This window comes from Arvicanthis niloticus, chromosome 12 (assembly GCF_011762505.2).
Source record: "Arvicanthis niloticus isolate mArvNil1 chromosome 12, mArvNil1.pat.X, whole genome shotgun sequence".
NCBI lineage: Eukaryota > Metazoa > Chordata > Mammalia > Rodentia > Muridae > Arvicanthis > Arvicanthis niloticus.
Genome location: NC_047669.1, coordinates 71,567,444 through 71,585,836, shown reverse-complemented (window position 1 = coordinate 71,585,836; position 18,393 = coordinate 71,567,444). Strand labels below are relative to the sequence as shown.

The following is an 18,393-nucleotide window of genomic DNA, read 5'->3' as shown; positions in this document are numbered from 1 at the left end:
GACTAGTACACTTGGCTCTTGTGTACTGGTTCCTGGGTTGGATTCCCAGCAGTATAAATAAAGAAGAAACGAGTGGCTGGTAGATGTTTCCTCATGGATAGGAAACACCACCCACCTACCCATCCTGCCCAATGGAAAATTCTACAGTGACCATTCTGTTGGTCAAAGTGTAAAAAAAAAAAAAAGTTCAGGATCTCGAGGGTTTATGTTGAAAAGATTCTCACCGCTTTGGTACCTGTAGCCTCTACTCTCATTGGGGGAAATATCTTGTTGATAAGATTGCTCGCCTCTGTAACCATCCAAATATGAGTGTTACTCATGGGTCCATGTCTACTGAGGACCTACTCTGTACCAAGTATCCTTCCTGGCACTAAGGAAAGCAGGGTGGACAAAGTGAGTTCTGTCTTCCCTAGTGTGTCTACTCCTGTGGAAAATGAGTAATGTCACATGGGGCCGTTGCATTGAAGAGAGAAGAAAGTAGAGGTATGATAGTGGGTGAAGATACTGAAATTCACCATTGTCAATAAGATGGCCAGAGTGGGCATTTGCAGGAAGTAGCTTTGAAAAAGAATCCCAAGTAGAGGATAAAGGAGAATGAGCCACGTAAGTACTGACATCTGGCATTTCAAGGTACACCAGCGAAAGGCAACTGCAGTGAGGAGCCACAAGGGACTGGTAGAGCTGGAATAGAGCAGTCTCAGAGACTGATGGATGCATGCAGGGAAAGTTGTGGTAATTGGGTGTGTAATGGAAATAGTGCTGCCTTCTAAAACCTTTTATAAGGAACAGACTGGGAGCTGGCAAGAAAACAGCAGTTTGTGGTCTGGATGCATCTTGAAGGTAGGCCCTTTAGGACTGTCCCACTTCTTAAGTATGCCATGTGAAAAGAATCAAATGTGTACATGTGTCACGCGTATGTGAGCAGTTGGTGCTGGACTTTATTCTTGAGATGATCATATCTACAAGAATGGGTGGTGGCCATTGTGTGTGTTAGGGAGGGGTGTTTTACAAATACACTGGATAAATTATAGAGAGATACATTCCTGTGCCATGACACAGAGGCCTGTAGAGTTAACAGAAACAGAATTGGTAAACGGGCATAGCTTCAGAATCTTTAAACATTTCACAGTTGAAGATGAGGTGCTGACAGCTGAAGACATTACTATGTGGCAGCTCTAAGCAGTTATGATGTAATCCGTTGCTGGAGAAACAGAAGCCTAAGGGGAAGTAAGCTAAGGGCCCATAGCTGTAGTTGTTAGGCTTAAGTCAACGTAAGCTTGCTCCAATGGGAACCTGTCAGTTCAAGCCACTCTTGCACTATTTTGTCCAGCAGAGGGTAGTGAAAACAGCCAGTGGGCTAGAACACAGGGAAGTACTTTAGAAGCCATGCAAGAGCAAAGGGGAAGAGATGAGCTCCCAAGTGCTGTCATTAGCTCCAAATTCCTAAATCTTGCTGTGGTGGCTTAGGGCCACAATCCTAAAACCCAGGAAATAGAAGCTGGAGGATCCTAAGTTTTATGCCAATCTGTAACAAGTAACAAGACTCAGAACAAAGTGCTGAGCCTTTGGCATTAGCCCTTAAGAAAATGAAGGCTCTTGGAATGATGAGTTTGGTCACATAGGGACAGGAGAGAATGGGGTAATAGGATGGCTGTAGACAGAGTTGGGTTTAAATCCCTGGGGAAAGTTATTTCATAGGAACACGTGGTTGAATGCTGAAAGATTGCAGAGGAGGGGAGTTATCTTTGTTTTGATTTGTAGATAGTGGGTGATTCTGGGAAAGCTGATACAGGAAAGAAGGGTTATTGGGAGTAGTGGATGGGTCCAGCTGTCACACAGGTGCAAGGAAACAAGAACAAAACGTTGTTTTTCAAAAACCAAGTACAATAAAAACAGAAAATGTCGAGTTCATATAATAGAAAATTATTTGATAATAAGAAATGAAGTACTTATTTGTGCTACACGACGTGGATGAACCTTGGAAAAATGCCAAGTGGAAGGAGCCACTCAGAGGACTACGTATTGTATGACCTTATATGATTCCATTTTATGAAATGTTGGTTTAACAGGCAAGTTCATAGAAATGAAAAGTAGCTGAGCAGGCTGGGCTGGGGGAGGGAGATGCCAGTTAATGGAGCAGGCTTTCTTTCCAGGACACATGCCAAAGACATTGGCTTTAAGCCTTTGTATAAGCACATTAGAGAATGTAAATTTTATCTTACTAAAGTTATAAAGTGAATCAACTAGAAATGAACCAATGAGGAGAAACAGTAACTTATGAAATAGATACCCTGAATGTGGCAGTATGTGTTGGAAAAATGTAAGGTTGCTGGGCAGAGAACACGTGTTCTTGTATTTAAGAAATCTCTGGAGGAGGCCAGTCAGTAAACTTGGAGTTGGAGTGACTTGCAGCCATGCTTAGACCCACATTTAAAATGAATATTGGGGATCAAAGTGTATGATCAGTCCCAAATGCCACAAAAGTTTTTAAAACACCCTCTGGTGTTGGGGCTATGATGAGGAGAATGGAGCACTGAGGGGGCATTGAGGTGTAGGCCTGGAGGGATTTGGGTTGTTTCGAACACAATCTGAGAGAAGAGCATGGGCAGGGTGGCCTGAATGTGAGTTGAGAATTACTAGTGATGAAGCCTTCCTTACCTGCTAGATGTGGGCAGTGGCTGGAAATACCTATCAAATGTCTGCGTTTCCAGGAAAGTAGAAGACCAGATTGGCCAAGTAGAGATGGAGGATGAGCTTCTCCGCCCTGCGTACTTGCTCTCCTGGCCCTCATCTCTGCGCTTGGAGATCTCTGCTGTTCTTTAAAGATCTATGTAAACCTTGCCTTCTGTGGGCCTCACCTTTGAAAGCCCTTGTGTTCTTGTGGCCCTTTCACCCTCAGAAATGTCTGCCTGTGGCTTGACAACCGCCATCTACCCCAGCCCTGCCATAGATCTCTTCGGCTGAGGCAGTATCTGTGATTTAACCAAAGCAGCCATTTTGGAGATCATTAGGAAATGAGGTTACTTTGAGTTTGTTAACCAGTTTTTGTTTTGTTGATACCACCTCCACCTCACCCCAGTCTTGCTTTCTAACCCTGGCTATCCTGGAGCCTACTATCCTCCTGCATCTACGTTCTGACTTCTGGGATTACAGGCAGGCATTTGGATTTTCTTTCCTTTTTTTTCAGTCTCTCCCAAACGTTTTACTACAGATTTCTAAAGTGTGTGTGATGTGTAGCCTGCTCAGATCTAAAGTGTGTGTGATGTGTAGCCTGCTCAGATCTAAAGTGTGTGTGATGTGTAGCCTGCTCAGATCTAAAGTGTGTGTGATGTGTAGCCTGCTCAGATCTAAGATTGCTTTCCATGTGGCCAGTATTACTGCTGTGATTCTGCCCTGCTGAGCCTTGAGTGCAAACATGAAGCACTGCATGAGTCCCCTCTCATTGTTCTTGATCTTGCATCGACACCTTCATTCATGCAGAGGTCAGTGTGTCTTACTGCCAGACTCAGTCCTGCCCACTAGCTGTTCTCAGTGTTTCCGACCCTAGTTCCTGACTTAGAGTTTAGCCTGTTGTCACTCTGAGGTGCTCGAGGGTAAGAACCGAACCACTATTCCAGTGGTATGACCCTCTTTGCTTTCTGTATACCAGAAAGTGTTTTTTAGAACGGGATCATTCATCTGCTTAGGATCCCACTCTGGTCTCCTCTATCAATTAGGCAAAGACCGGGTTATTTATCATGACATTCAAGGTCCCTGCATTGCCTCGGCCCACCTGGTCTGTCTGTAGAGGGGGTCTGCTCTCTGCACCCAAGGTCATCCTGCAGTTCTCTTGAACAGTGAGCACCCCTGCCTCACTGGAGTACTAAGCTTTTCCCAGGTTGTTGTTCTGCCCAGTCACAGCTTCCCTTACCCAGACCTCTTCTGTGTTCCCATCTAAGTCTCCATTGTCTGTCAGCCCCACCTTTCTGTACCATCACCATCTTGCTATGGCATCTGTAGCAGTTGGAATTGAAAAGATATGGTTTTAGCTCCCAAACCTAAATGAGTTCATAGCAAAATTTGGTGTATTAAGTAGACTTGCTTTTTAAAAAGTTTATAACTACAGAACTTAGGGATGCTGCACAGCTTACTCTAGATAAACCAAACTGCTGTTTGTGTATCTTTTATTTTACATATCTTTTCTATAGTTCACTGATGTGTAATGCTGACCTAAAGATTACCTGGAAAAGGTTAGCATTTGTCTGCCTGTGTGCCTATTACAGGCTCCACCTTACACATTTTAATTATAGCCTTCAGAAGTAGTGTGCTTTTACTGCAAAAATAGCAAAAAAAAAAAGGAGCTGCAGTGAAGGGGGAAGCTAATTAAGAGGATGTCCCGTTTGACATGTCTTCCCAACATTGGTCATGAAATGATGATGATTTGGTTGTATAATATTTAGGGCAAATGCCAAATAGAAACATTCACACCTATGCAATAGTTTGGACAAGGTTTTATTTTGGTTTTTTTCCCTTAATTTCACTTTATGGGAGTTTTAAATACATGATTACCATTGGCCCAATTTATTCTGCACATCTTCAAATCCATCTTGTGAAGGACTTATGAGAATAATCCTAGGGACTGGCTTATGTTAGGAAAGATTTTCACTTCACCTTCTCTGTGGTGTGGGATTGGTCTTGCATTTCCACCCCCGTCAGGTTGGTGGGTAAGGACTTTCCCATTGCTCTGCAGGAATGGCTTTGCTTTCTCAGACTTGTCTGAATGGTGAGAGTATTTTGAGATTGTTCTAGTGAACCTACAGTGAGCACTGGAAGATGTCAAAACAGCCAACAGTAAGCATCAATCCTTAACTCTTGCAAATAAACTTCTAATAAAAGGTGATAGCAAAGTCAAGTCTAATGGTGGTTTTGGTTCCTCTAGCCCAATGCTTGGGCCTAGCCAGTGCTGGGCAGATTTTATGTAAGGGGACCCTGTTCCGTGAGAGGAATGGTGTGCCTTAGGGGCTTTTGTGTGACATATTCCCAGGGTACTGAGAATTCTAAGTTTGCCACTTGAGTGTTTTGCCCTTAGTCAGGCTGGTAATCTAGTGGTTGGCTAGGGTTTTCTCAGGACATTTCTGACGGTCCTTGCCACACTTACCCAACTCACAGGGCTTCGCATAGCCCCACATTGGAAGTTTGATTGGCTCTAAGTTCTCGGCTACTAAACGGCTTTAAAGCGTAATTGTTCTGTTTAGTCCTAGACTATCACCTTTCTCAACAAAGTGTGTGGAGTAGTAATGCCCACAGTTACCTGAGCAGTCACTGAGTTTTACCATTTAAAGTGGCAGGTAGTTCTTCCCCTTCTTGGAGGCCTCCAGTGGATGTCAGAAGTAATCCCTAAGAATGCTCATTGTCCTGCATCATTAACCTTGTTGCTTAAGTCAGTACCGCAGCTCCAAGCCTCTGAGGCTACAGGATTGTCAGCTGGTGTTTCATACATTGAGTGATTTAGTCTAGCCAGACATTGGCTCAATGGAGAGTGGGAAGTGGAATGGAAATTGTGGTTCACCCTTAGTACTTACTGACCGTCCATGCAGGAAATGTAGGATTTACAGGACTTAACATTACTAATTTCCTACAATGGTAGATGTAAGTTGACTTCACTTGTAAACCTAGAATTACAATGTGTTTGTGTCACACAGACACCTCTGACCATTGTTGCTGGTGATCATAAACCGGAACTGTGTCAGACTTTTCTGTGGTCCATGGGCAAAGACGTGACTGTTGCTCTTTGCACTCTGGACCCTTCCATGTTTTCAGAATCACTCTTTTTGATCATAGTGCCATTTGCTCTTTGTATTTGGAGAGAGAGATTTAATGCCCACAGATCAGGACCAAAACAAATCCTTCCTTTACCTAAGTGCTGGGTTGTTGAGCTTATAGGATTCTTGAGCCAGAATTAGCAGGCTCTCCTGCAAACCAGGACGACGAAAGGCAGTGAGCAAGTTTGACTTTATAGACAGTACCAGTTTGTCGGTCTTACTGCCTTTGGAAGAGGAGTAGCTGTGTGGCTGAGGATCCCACGTGACCCAGCAGTCATGTTGGTCTAATGGTTTACACTTTCATGGTGCTTAGGGAAAAAAAAGAAAAAATAAGCTTTACATGTGTATGGACCGTTGTGTTGTCTGTTCTAGTGTAGTGGTGCATGTTGGATACTAACTGCATGGAGCAATCTTAACAGGATGTTTCAAGTCTCTGGCCTCTTGACGCTAGGGACATTAAGACATGAACTCGGGTTATAAGCTTGGGCTGAGAACACTGAGCACACCCTTCTGCTGTCTAAGTAGCTGACAGTGAGTGCAGGCCTTCCTTCTTATCTTGCTGAACATAGCAGAGTGAGACATGCTTACACGTCCTAAGTGTTGGTAAAACAACTTTCTGAGGAGAGCTGCTAGAGAAGAAAACTGACAGAAACTGCAAAATCACAATTGTCTCTCAGTATTTTTTTGTCCTCTGCCTGTAATGGTTGCCTAAATAGCCTTAGTTTCTGGCTAACGTAGGGTTAGGTCAGCATGACTTAGGTCAGAGTGAAACTGACTTAAGACTGGATTTGATTTTTCTTTCCAGGTCCCCAGGAGACAGCTACAAGTAGAGGACATTTACAGTTTTCATTTGCATTCTCTTTCAGGCACTCAAGGAGTTGCCCCGGGTCCTGTCATTGGGCTTCAGGCACCGTCTACGGGTCTTCTTGGTGCCAGACCCGGCCTGATCCCACTCCAGCGCCCCCCAGGGATGCCTCCACCACATTTGCAACGGTTCCCTATGATGCCACCTCGGCCCATGCCACCTCACATGATGCACAGGGGTCCGCCACCAGGACCAGGGGGCTTTGCTATGCCCCCACCTCATGGAATGAAAGGGCCCTTCCCACCACACGGCCCCTTTGTTAGGCCTGGTGGAATGCCAGGGCTTGGGGGCCCGGGGCCAGGCCCAGGAGGATCAGAAGACCGAGATGGAAGGCAGCAACAACCACAGCAGCAGCAGTCCCAGACCCAGCCGCAGGCGCAGCAGCAGCAACCGCAGCAGCAGCAGCAGCAGCCACCACAGCAGTCACCGTCCCAGCAGCCAGCACCGTCCCAGCCGCCAGCGCCAGCCCAGCAGCAGCCACAGCAGTTTAGAAATGATAACAGGCAGCAGTTCAACTCAGGTAGAGACCAAGAAAGGTTTGGAAGAAGATCTTTTGGAAGTAGGGTGGAAAATGACCGGGAACGGTATGGGAGCCGTAATGACGATAGAGATAATAGTAACCGTGAAAGGAGAGAGTGGGGAAGAAGGAGTCCTGACCGGGACAGGCACAGAGACTTGGAAGAGAGAAGTAGACGATCTAGTGGGCATCGGGACAGGGACAGGGATTCCAGAGATAGAGAGTCCCGTAGAGAGAAGGAAGAAAATCGAGGGAAAGAGAAGCACGAGGTGGCAGATAGGGCAGGTGGTAACAAAGCTGGCGAACCTCCCCTTAGCCAAGTGGGAAATAGAGACGCTGTTTCAGAACTTAATAAGGGGGAGGCCATGGCCACAGTGGTAAAACCTGAAGAGTCACCTGCTGAGGCTACCTCATCCGTTGAAGCCGAGAAGGATTCTGGCTCAGCAGCAGAGGCTCCTCGCTAGAGACTGGATTTGACAGAATGTGACAGTGACACTTGGGTGTAGAACGTGAGGTGTACAGATGCTGTATAATATTCGCTCCTGCTGCATCACCCCACAGTAGTTGGTGGGGATTGTAAGCAATTTGATTGCTTTCCTTCTATTTAAAAATAGTCACAAAATAACAAAAATACTGAAGATATATTACCCTTTTTTTGCTGTAACTTTTTAAAAGTTTTGACTTTTAAAAGTTTACAAATCCTAATTAGAAGTGCTCTCTATTTTTTTTTTTTTTTTAATTTAAGACAAGGTAACGGTGAAAAGCTCCTCAAACAATAGGGATGTTTTTAATAAACTCTATTTTCGTAACAAACTTTAATGTGTGCTATTCTTCATACACTGCATTAAGGTGGAACGGATGATGTTAACCGTCAAAGATTGAGCTGTTTGTTAATAGTTGTTGGAGTCTAAATTAGACTTCTTTGATGGGAAAAAGATACTTACGTAGTATATTGCCAGTACTTGGAGTTTTATTCTTTTGACTTTTAGTATTTTTGTCATAAGGTAAAGATTAGTGGTCTTAATGTTCAACTAAGAAATTTGTGTTTGCAGGTCAGTTTTTTTTTTTTCCCCCTTCTTGGCTTTGTGGTAATGTTGCCCTAATTAATTTGTAAAAGAGAGATTTGTTAGGGGGGATAATTGGATTCCCTACATTATACTACAAATTACTTAATTGCTTGGGCATTACTTATTTAGCAGGTTGAATGTATTGTTTATAATCATCCCATTGGAATTTCCAAGATGTAAAATGAGGTCAGTGTTAACGTTTGCAACCAGAAACCTTTCTATAGACTCAGTACAGTATAGCATTTCTTGTAAGCGTTGCCTGTTCTTTTCTACCTTCAATAGCCCAAGAAGTACACTCAGCTTTTGCTACTACATCTGAAGCCAAACCAAGACTCAATAGTATTGAAAAGCACTGACATAAAAAAATGTGTTGTCCAAACCCAGTGGGTAGTAGTGCACACCTTTAATCCCAGCAAAGGCAGGTGGATCTCTGAATTCAAGATCAGCCTCTCTCCAGAGCCAAGTTCAGGACAGCCAGGGCTACACAAACTGCCTCAAGAAACCAAAAAGTTTACCCAAATGACTTTTTACTAGGCAGTGGTGGCACACACCTTTAATCCCAGCCCTCGGGACACAGAAGCAAGTGGATTTCTTGTGAATTCAAGGCCAGCCTGGTCTACAGAGTGATTCCAGGACAGCCAAAGATATACACAGAGAAACCCTGTCTGAAAAAAAAAAAAAAAGGTGGTGGTGGTGGTGATAGTGGGGTGTTGTCTTATAGTCAGGGACTTAAAAATGTTAGGTATTTATTTACAGCAGTGGTTCTCAACCTTCCTAATGCTGTAACCTCTAATATAGTTTATGTTGTACTGACCCCCAACCATAAAATTATTTTTGTTGCTATTTTATAACTAATTTTGGCCACTGTTAGGAATTATAAATATCTGATAGGCAGAATATATGATATACAACCCCAAAGGGGTCAGGACGCACAGGTTGAGAACCTCTTATTTATAGTCTGGATGTTCTCTTCATCAAATTACATTAAAAGACAAGATGACTTGGCCAGTAAAGACACTTTCTGCCAACCCTGATGACCTGTTTGACCCCAGGGACAAAAACATGGTAGAACATGAACTTGTCTTTCTCTTATTGCACACACCCTAAAAGTGTGATTTTAAAACTACAAGGTGCTAGGTTAAACAAACATGATCAAACTAACAGCTTTAGGGCACGAGAAGTTGCTTTTTGTATGCTCCCACTTGACATTTAAATCGAAGGTCTTCCTAGTGATGGGAAGACTTACGTCTGTAGCTGTACCAGGTTTTGGCTTTATGGTGACCCTACTTAGGCTTTTAAGTTCTTATTAGACTATTTCTGACCATCCAAGGACAGACTTGCAGCTTGTATTTCCAACTAAAACCACTGAGAAATGAGCCGCTAAACTGTACTGACTGGTTTGTGATCACACCAGACGCTTCCCAAGTTAGTCTGCATTGAGTCGCCCCCACATCAAAACTACAGTAAGGAAATTACATTTGATTTACCTGGAACTTCCACAACACCACTTAACAACGAATGCATTCCTTATGAGCCATCTTAAATTGGAAATTTAAAGTTAAAAATTTTAAGCTGGGACACACCAAATTTTGTTTTCCAATTTAGCAGTCTCTTTTTCTGGGACTTGTATTTGAAAAATTATCAATGAGGACTATGGCTTACACCCAATTTGTCAGAAATATTTCAATTGAACGATTCCATATAATCACAAGCCTGTTAGTATTTCCTTTAAAAGGCATGTGATTTCATTAACAGGGGCAGTAAAAATCGATTTAGCCACCCCTGGTCAAACCTGGTTTCACCTCCCAGTGCTACTGTGTTTTCTGAGTGCCAACCTTAAAACAACAGGCGGTACCAACTTCACTTGGCAAGTAGAGGGAATATTAAACTTGGCTAGCTGAGGCTACATATTTGCCTTTTATGAGTTTGATGCAAGTTTACTAAAGGGCTTTTTCTTAAATCATGACATCTAATTCTAATACAATTTTAAAATACAAGGTTAAGTACTCTGAATCTTGAAGAAAGCTTTCAGTAATGTCCCTGATAACAAAGGGCAGAAAATTTTCTCCTCAAATTTGATACCATCATTTTGATGGTATCACATAAAACACTTTCAAAATGAAATACTATGTGAGTTAGCATCATTGAGTCTGCTGTTCATGTCCAATGTATAGAGCTAACTTAGATTTTTTTTTATATACATAATGGGCTCAAAATAAGTGACACACATGATTCAAGCACAGGCTTGAATGAGAATTTCAGTTTAACATCCATGTAGTCCGGCAAAATACAGAAAGGCACAGAAACAAACAGATTTTAATTCAGTGAGTTGTACACATTCAGTAAGTTATACACATCCCCCAAGCATCCTCAATCCGCTCTCACTGTAAGTCCTAGTGCAGTCAAAGGAGTCACACAATTAACAACTCTTAAGATTACAGTTTAATGGTCTGGTTTTGTCTACAGTTTAGCAGGACAGCAGATGAGTTTGAGACTCAGACCACACAGGGAATGGTTACTGGGCAATCCCAATCACACCACAAGCCAAGCGGCTCCCAGCATTCCCAGTCTTTGTACTCTCTTCATTTCCACCTTTGCCCAAGTCGTCTTGTTTCTCGTGGACCTTTGAAAAGAATTAGAACATTAAGGTTAGACTTAAAAGGACCACTTACATGAGAAAATGTCCAAATCTATTAGTAAATTAGTAAGCTAATTCTTGTACTAGCAGTTAAGAGCAGACTACTAAGTTTTTTCTTGCTAGTGGCTATTTCTAGATGAAACACTAAGGACCCGAGTAACTACCAGGCACATGCCAATCTTAGCCCCTCCCCATACCCCCACAATATAGTAGTCATCCTTACAAATTTCTCTATGAAAATCTCATGTTGAATGAACTATAGGCCTACACACAAGAGGCAATTCTAAATATCTTTACTTAGCAACAAGATTTTAAATTTTATTTTTAGAAAGTTTATGAATGATTGTTCTGCTTCACCAATAGGGCTGAAGAAAATTCTAAGGATAAAGGGTCAACTGAAAGGAAGTGCCTACTGAAAAGTTAGCTGCCCAAGGTGGGCAGGAGCCTTTACTACTTGGTGTTCTGCACGAACCAGATTCATCTCCCGAGGGTAACTTGGGAAGACGGCTCCCATATGGTAACCAAGCGATAACCTACAGACTTGAATACTGACAACCATCGCAGATTTTAGACTCAACGAAATGTTTAACTGTAAGGGGGGGGGAGCAATCATGGCAAGAAAATCCGGCTGTTTTAGACTAAAGACTATTGTATCCTCAACTCAGATCCAATCTGATCAAATGTAACCTGTGTTCTACCGCACTTCAGCAGAACAGTGTTCTTAACTGACCTAGGCAAATTAATTCTTCACTATTACATCCAATAAAAGAACTTTTTTCCTATTCTGAACTCTTTAACAATTTATGTGATTCTTTAGAAACTAGTTTGAGCACCCTGAAGTCATGGAAAGGTACATAACTATGTTAGAAGAAATCCCATGTAGATCCTTGAATGAAAACTCACCACCATTGTCCGGCCAATGATGGAATGCTCGCCCGAGAGTGAGATCATACGGTCTTCAATGGACACATTGGCCACACCGTCCTTTCCAGCAGTCACATTGCCCAGGTCTCCAACATGCCTAACAGATGATACAGCATCAGATGGACGAGCAATGATGTCTACTTCACATCAACAGAGTTCAATAGCTAAAGTAACACATGACTAAGTCAAGTACATACGAGTAGTGGATGAAAAAGTGCACAAACATCATCAACTAGGATGGCTTTTCCAGACTGACAAAGGTCAAAACAGGCAGCTAGGACACCCTGACACACAGCTTTTAAAGTTTAAAGTAGTGCTCTGAGAAGAGCCATGGTCTGGGACTTTAGCAAAGGCTGTCAGCTTCTGAGTTAGCAAAGGTTTGCTCCCAGGCCTCCATTCTAAAAAGCAAGCTAGCCCTTCTTTAAATTTAGGACTTTCCTAAGGTTTCACATACAAATGGAGTCTCAACAAGTTTTCATTATCTGCATTAGTATCCTATTATACAATGATTTACTTTGCTAGTGACTGATAGTACTGTTATCCATGATATTTTCTGTATTGGTTCCTTTTGGCATTTGTATTAGTTCATCTTCAATAAATGCTACAAAACCAAATCACTTAAAGAGTCCACATTTGTCAGCTCCTTCACCCAATATAAACAATTCTAGCACTTGGGGATGTGGGAGCTGGGTGAATAGAAACAAATACAAAAGCACAGGTAGGGAGACTACACAGTTCTGTCTTAAGGATGTCTTCCACAGACCCCTCTCCACCACAATGCATACGAAGCAAGCGTGCTACTCACCTCTCTTCATCCGCTGGACCGCCATGTTTCTTAGAGTGAGGATTAAAATGTGGTCCTGCACTGGTACAGCCTATTTACCAGAAACCAGCAGTCAGATTATGAAGTAAACCGCTGTATGTAACAACATAGGCATTCTTACAACTTCCAACTCAGCAAACATTGACCTGGTATGTGCTGGAGCGAAGTAGTACCCGGGTATGAATAGCTGGGCTGTATATGTGTTACCTTCCCCCCCCCCCCAAACTGTCACATTTTCCTTTTTGTTTGTCTTCTGAGTTTTGAGACAGGGTCTTACTACTTCAGCCCAGGATATCTGCAACTTATGACCCTCCCACCTTAGCCTTCCAAGTGCTAGGACCATAGTAGTGTCACAGCATGCCTGGCTCTGGTTCCTTCCTTGTAACTGGAACAGATGCAATCTTCAGTGGCATTTATAAAGTGAAAGTCCCATATTTAAAGATCTTGGCTTTTAACAAGGGAGCATAACTTCATGATAAAAACAATTTTCTTTTAAGACCATATGCCACCAAACAGCTCACTTATCTGACTTTTACTTGGGGCAGGCAGATTGTTGGATGGATTATTCCCAAGGGCCAAAGCTGCTGTCCTTTTTATTTATTTATTTATTTATATGATGAGTACACTGTAGCTGTCTTCAGACACACCAGAAGAGGGCATCAGATCCCATTACAGTTGGTTGTGAGCCACCATGTGGTTGCTGGGAATTGAACTCAGAGACCTCTGGAGGAGGAGTCAGTGCTCTTACCCATCTCTGCAGCCCCAGCTGCTGTCCTTCTCAACTCCAGGAGGTGTAACCAGCACTACTCATGTGGGCTACGGGCTGTCAGTCACAAGGTACATCTCAACAATGCAGCAAGTCCTTTCATGTGTAGGATTTGACAATGTTCACAACTTCTACCCAGACCAAGGGAATAGGTAGGTACAGGGTAGGATTCTGGAAGGAGCTCAACAAATCAAAGCTACCAGGCCAGAGGCAAAACAACTTGGGGGAACTTTAGTAACTATCAAAATGGGTCAAACTTAATCATAAGTAACTGTAGACCAAATTATGGCACATTACACACAGGTTGATGGCACATGCCTTCAACCCAGCATACATAAGACTAAATTAGGTCTAAGCTCCAGCACAAATTCCAGGCCAAAGTGGGCTACGTGGAGAGGGAGGGAAGCAGGGGAGAAGGGAGGGGAAAGGAAGAAAAGGCTCTAGCAACATGAATGAGGTTCTTAACAGATTGTAAACAAATTCAGATCATTACTCCAATATGGGAAAAGTTCACGAAATGCAGTTTAAGCCACTACTTTTTGCTGACTTGATTCTAATCCCAAATAGAGAAAATAAATCTTACTCTAAGCATTTATATTGAATCTTCAATTTCTGTCACTTCTGTCCCATTATACGTCTCATGCAGAGGTATGGCTGTCCTTAGACCCACCCTCAATCCCAGCTCCCAACACCTCAGGATTACCCAAAATAAGCAAGGTGCTTAATTTGTTGTTTCTGTATTTTGAAGTCAAGCTATAATCACAATTAAGAAGAATCCCCTCCTTTACCTTCCCACACTCAAGGAATCAATCAACACTTGATACTAAATAAAGTAAAATACGTCTGTGGCTACATTCCAAGGTTGACCTAAGTGGTTATTTTTACTTAGGCCAAAAGAAAAAAAAAATAATAGTTTTAAATGGTTAGTGATTGGGTCCTGACTCAGTCCATTTATTTCACTGGTCAGCCACGCAGAGCTAGATGGTGACGAGCCAGCCTAAGACCTACCTTGTGTATTATCCCCATACTGATGGACATGGAACCCATGCTCGCCTTCAGTTAATCCTGTAATTTCTCCTGACACCATAACGGGTTCGCCACTTGCCTTTATTTAAAAAAATACAAAAATTAAGACATCAAGTTTGAGTGTAAATACTTCTGAACCAAGGCAGTTGCTGGTTTACACCTTTAACCCTCACAGTAAAAGGCATAAAACAATGGAAAACAAACCTAGGCCCCAATCCAAGTATACCCCTTCCTACAGGGTGACTCTCGGCTTAGCACTTGGTCTCCCCCTGTCAGTTTCTCAGACACTTGCTGCTAGATAACATGTATGCAGGCACCTGGACTCAACAGCACTTCAAAAGCACCTAGTGGAACAGCAAGGGCAATACTGAATGTCAGGAAGCGATGGCTGCTGCACTGTCAGGCTTCACTCTTACAGAACACTGGCTGTCCCAGATCTCTGGTTCTCCACTCCACATTCAGTGATGTTTATCACTTCCCATATTTTCATTTAGTAGTCAGAAAATGACTGTCCTATTGCCTGTGGGGATCCATCTGAGTCTAACCAGAGCTACTTAAAAAAATAATTTCACTAGACATCCACATCTAGAGAACTTGCCACTTTAACAAAAAAGAAAAGAACATCCAAAATTCAAACTAAAAATACTGCTCCAGAAATTATAGCAACAGGGAGAAAATACAAGAAGCAACCAACGGCCACAAGCAAGGACACCATGCTGAGACCCTTCTTTTTGTTTTTAAATCTCCAACTTTTTCAACAACATAAGGGAAGATGAACTTTGGGTAGAAAAATCTGATTTTGAAAAGTTGGCAATAGGTTAAATCAAACAGCTCTGACAGCCAAATTGTTACAACTGCCAATCTGGAATGCTTAACTATCATCTTATCGGGTACAAAGGGCACTAGCAATAAGTAGTTTGCAGCCTCACAAAAGAATACTGCAAGCTCCTCAAGCAAGGTGGAAGATGACAGAAACCCGAACACAGGGGTAGACTCAGCTAGTCTTCACCTTTCTCACGGTGGGGAACGAAGCCCTTTCTCCTCACAGTGAATTATATGAGGAGGAGAAAAAGTTTACAAAAACAAAATACTTACACGGGAAAACAACCTGTGCATTTAAATGCAAAGAAACTGCTGAAACCGAGACTAATTACGAAAAACTCTAAATTGCTGTCGTCAGTTCTCCTTCTCATAAAGGAAACACTTGGATTCACTATGGTGTCGTCTTCGCATTTATGTAAACCACTTTAGAGAGCCCACAACGCTCATTTATCAAACATTCTCTCGGGATTAAGGTAAATACCACAGTGGTAGCCTTTCTAAGGAACTGGACACAATCTTACCACACCTATCTTCCCTGTGACGCATGTGTTTTTTTGCAGAATCACGGTATTTTTCGAAAATATTTCTGTATACTTTTCAAAAAAAAAAAAAAAAAACAGCGCTCAGAAACTCGCCGTTGTAGAAAACACCTCTTTTCTGGAGCTCTTTGAGCGCAAAGCAAAGGTCGACTGCCCAAGGCCATCTCTTTCTTTCCCCCTTGCAGCACGACCCCGACCTAGTATAGAACAAACAGCTCAGGACTTTGCTTTAAAATGCTACAGACGCGGTGTGCTGCGTGAGTCCGGTTTGGCACCACCGGGTTCAAATATTCTTACGACAACCGCAGCCGGTAGCCACAGGGCTCTGAGCCTGTGGGACAAGGGACACCGGAAAAGCGGCAGCCCCGAAGGATAGCGGATGCTAAGCCCGCTCTCTCGGACAGGCCCCGCCACCCGTGGGCGCGGAGAGGAACCCGCCCGGAAGGCCCCGCGGCGACCCGGTCTCCCTCGCCCGCGCCCAGCCCACGCCGGAGGCCGCGGTGACTCAGCATTTAGCGGGCTCAGGCCGCGGCGGGGGCGTGGCGTGCTCCCGCACAGGTGTGCCGCGTCACCGCGGCCTGCGTTCCGGGCCTTGCCTTCTGCTCGAAGTGGATGATGCCCTTCACCGGACCGTCGCCCTTCAGCACGCACACAGCCTTCATCGCCATGCTTCCCCGGGAGACGCGCGGTGACCTCGGGACCTGGGAGAGCAGGAAAAGAAGGCGACGAAGGAAGCCGCCGCAGGAAAGGACGGCGAAAAAACGAGTCCCCCGCGCCGCGGAGCTTTTATACGTCTGAGCTGGCCACGCCTACCTTGGCACGGAACCAATCGCTACTCGCGGCCTGCGCCCGCCCTTCGTGGAGCTCCCTAGCCGCGGGGCACGCTGGGGGCGGGGCTGTTTCTGGAGCGTGCGGAGTAAGAAAGTTCCTGAGACTGAAGCGGGGGAAAGTCGCTATTGTCTTCTGGCTGTGACGTGGGCGGAGTTGCCGCGGAAACCGAGCACGCATGGCCCGCGTGCGCGCCTGGAAGGTCTGAAGCCACTGTCTCGGATTGTGATTGAAATGCGGATTGTGACTGATTTGGAGCAGCGCGCTGCAGTTGCCGTGTGAAAGTTGGGATGCAACAAGATGGATGCCCGGTGTAATTTCCAGCTTTATTTTCTCATGATGTTTAAAATGCGGAAAGGCCATGTTCTCTCTCCAGACACACCCCTGTTTTCTCTGCAGTTTTCTAATTCCTGGGCACATACCACATAACTTATTGTTTACTTCTTTTGTTTTTGTTACTAGTACTAGAGATTGAACCCTCCCACATGACTAGACAAGTGTTCTGCCAGTAAAAAACACACACACACACACCTTTTAAAAATATCACACTGTATACCTTTGGCTATCATGGAACTCATATAGAACAGGCTGACCTCGAACTCACAGAGATCTCCCTGTTTCTGCCTCTTGGTTGCTGGGGTTAGAGGCGTTCACCCGGCTTTCTTTATTTTAGTTTTTGAGATAGGGACTAAAGTTGAATTTGAGATCCTCCTGCCTCAGCATCCCCAATAACTACAATTGCTTGTCTGCCCCAACCCAGATGGTGTTACTTGCTTAGTACAATTCTGTATTCTCTTGCCTGATTGAAGTGCTTCTCAGACACACCGTGCGTTACTCTGGCTCTAAGCCATGCACTGGAGAATAGGGTGTCTGATGAAGTCATTTGTGATATCTCCATGCAATGGGTGAAAGTGTTTCAAGGAAAATATTTTCTAAAATGGTATCAAATGAACAAAGGGTACAAACTACAAGGGGAGGGGGCATCAACATATATTTTCTCGAGTTCTCAGACATGTCTAGAAAGATATATGGTCGCTGGGCAGTGGTGGTGCACACCTTTTAATCCCAGCACTTGGGAGGCAGAAACAGGTGGATTTCTTGAGTTTGAGGGCAGCCTGGTCTACAGAGTGAGTTCCAGGACAGCCAGGGCTATACAGGGAAACCCTGTCTTGAAAAACAAAAAACAAAACAACAACAACCAAAAAGATATATGGGGAGTCCCTGGAGCCAAGAAAGGGTATCAATGAGAGAAAGAATTCTTCATTAAAAAGAAAAGTGTATGTTCTTAAGGTTGAAATCTCTGTGGTCTCCCAAGAGCTCATGCATACAACCGCATGTTCCGCTATACTCAGGAAGCAGGATTTAGTTCTGAGGATGGCAAAATATTGAAACCTAACTCTAGGTCAGAGAAACAAGAGGAAAATCTGATTTGGCCACATTGGGATACACTTATTTATGTAGGCCCCTGGGCTCTACCCTATAGTCACAGTCATAACCTGAGGAGTCTTATTTCTGTTTACCACAGAGAAAAAAGGTACTTAACAAATTGAAGAAACAATAATTCTGCCCCAAATCCGGTATGGTGAACAAACAAGTTTACTTACAGGAGCATGGGTGGACCCAGACCCTATACCGCAGAGGAGCCTCGTCTCCTAGCAGTTGCCAGCCGCTTGCATTCCTTCAGAGAGGGTAGGGCCTCAGGAGCTTTCCCTCCCACCACAGGTAAATGTTAGTTGGTCAGATCCTGTGAGGGCCTGGGAGTAGAAGTCACAGCTCC

The 18,393-nt window shown here is 43.8% G+C and overlaps 2 protein-coding genes across 7 annotated transcripts in view; one reads left to right on the top strand and one right to left on the bottom strand.

The window, feature by feature from the left end:
- Positions 1-10,872, top strand: part of Scaf4 (SR-related CTD associated factor 4) — a 58,443-nt gene extending 47,571 nt beyond the window's left edge. For all 6 annotated transcript variants that reach the window (XM_076943121.1, XM_076943119.1, XM_034515758.2 and 3 more), the window contains one exon: positions 6,668-10,872. In XM_076943121.1, the coding sequence (XP_076799236.1) occupies positions 6,668-7,647 (980 nt within the window). In that variant the 3' untranslated portion in view covers positions 7,648-10,872. The remainder of the gene's footprint in view (positions 1-6,667) is intronic.
- On the bottom strand, positions 10,675-16,567 carry Sod1 (superoxide dismutase 1). The gene is made up of 5 exons (XM_034515752.2): positions 16,385-16,567; positions 14,410-14,506; positions 12,618-12,687; positions 11,792-11,909; positions 10,675-10,873 (listed from the first exon to the last, which is right to left on the bottom strand). Exons 1-5 carry the CDS (start codon positions 16,454-16,456, stop codon positions 10,766-10,768), a joined length of 465 nt encoding a protein of 154 aa, XP_034371643.1. The 5' UTR covers positions 16,457-16,567; the 3' UTR covers positions 10,675-10,765.
- Positions 16,568-18,393: the final 1,826 nt, after the last annotated feature.

Coding starts and splice junctions, on each gene's coding strand:
- Sod1 (XM_034515752.2), bottom strand. CDS start 16,456: ATGGCGATGAAGGCTGTGTGCGTGCTGAAGGGCGACGGTCCGGTGAAG. Junction 12,688..14,409: donor GTATGGGGATAATACACAAG/GTAGGTCTTAGG, acceptor TCTGGTAAATAG/GCTGTACCAGTGCAGGACCA. Junction 10,874..11,791: donor TCATTGGCCGGACAATGGTG/GTGAGTTTTCAT, acceptor TTCTTTTCAAAG/GTCCACGAGAAACAAGACGA.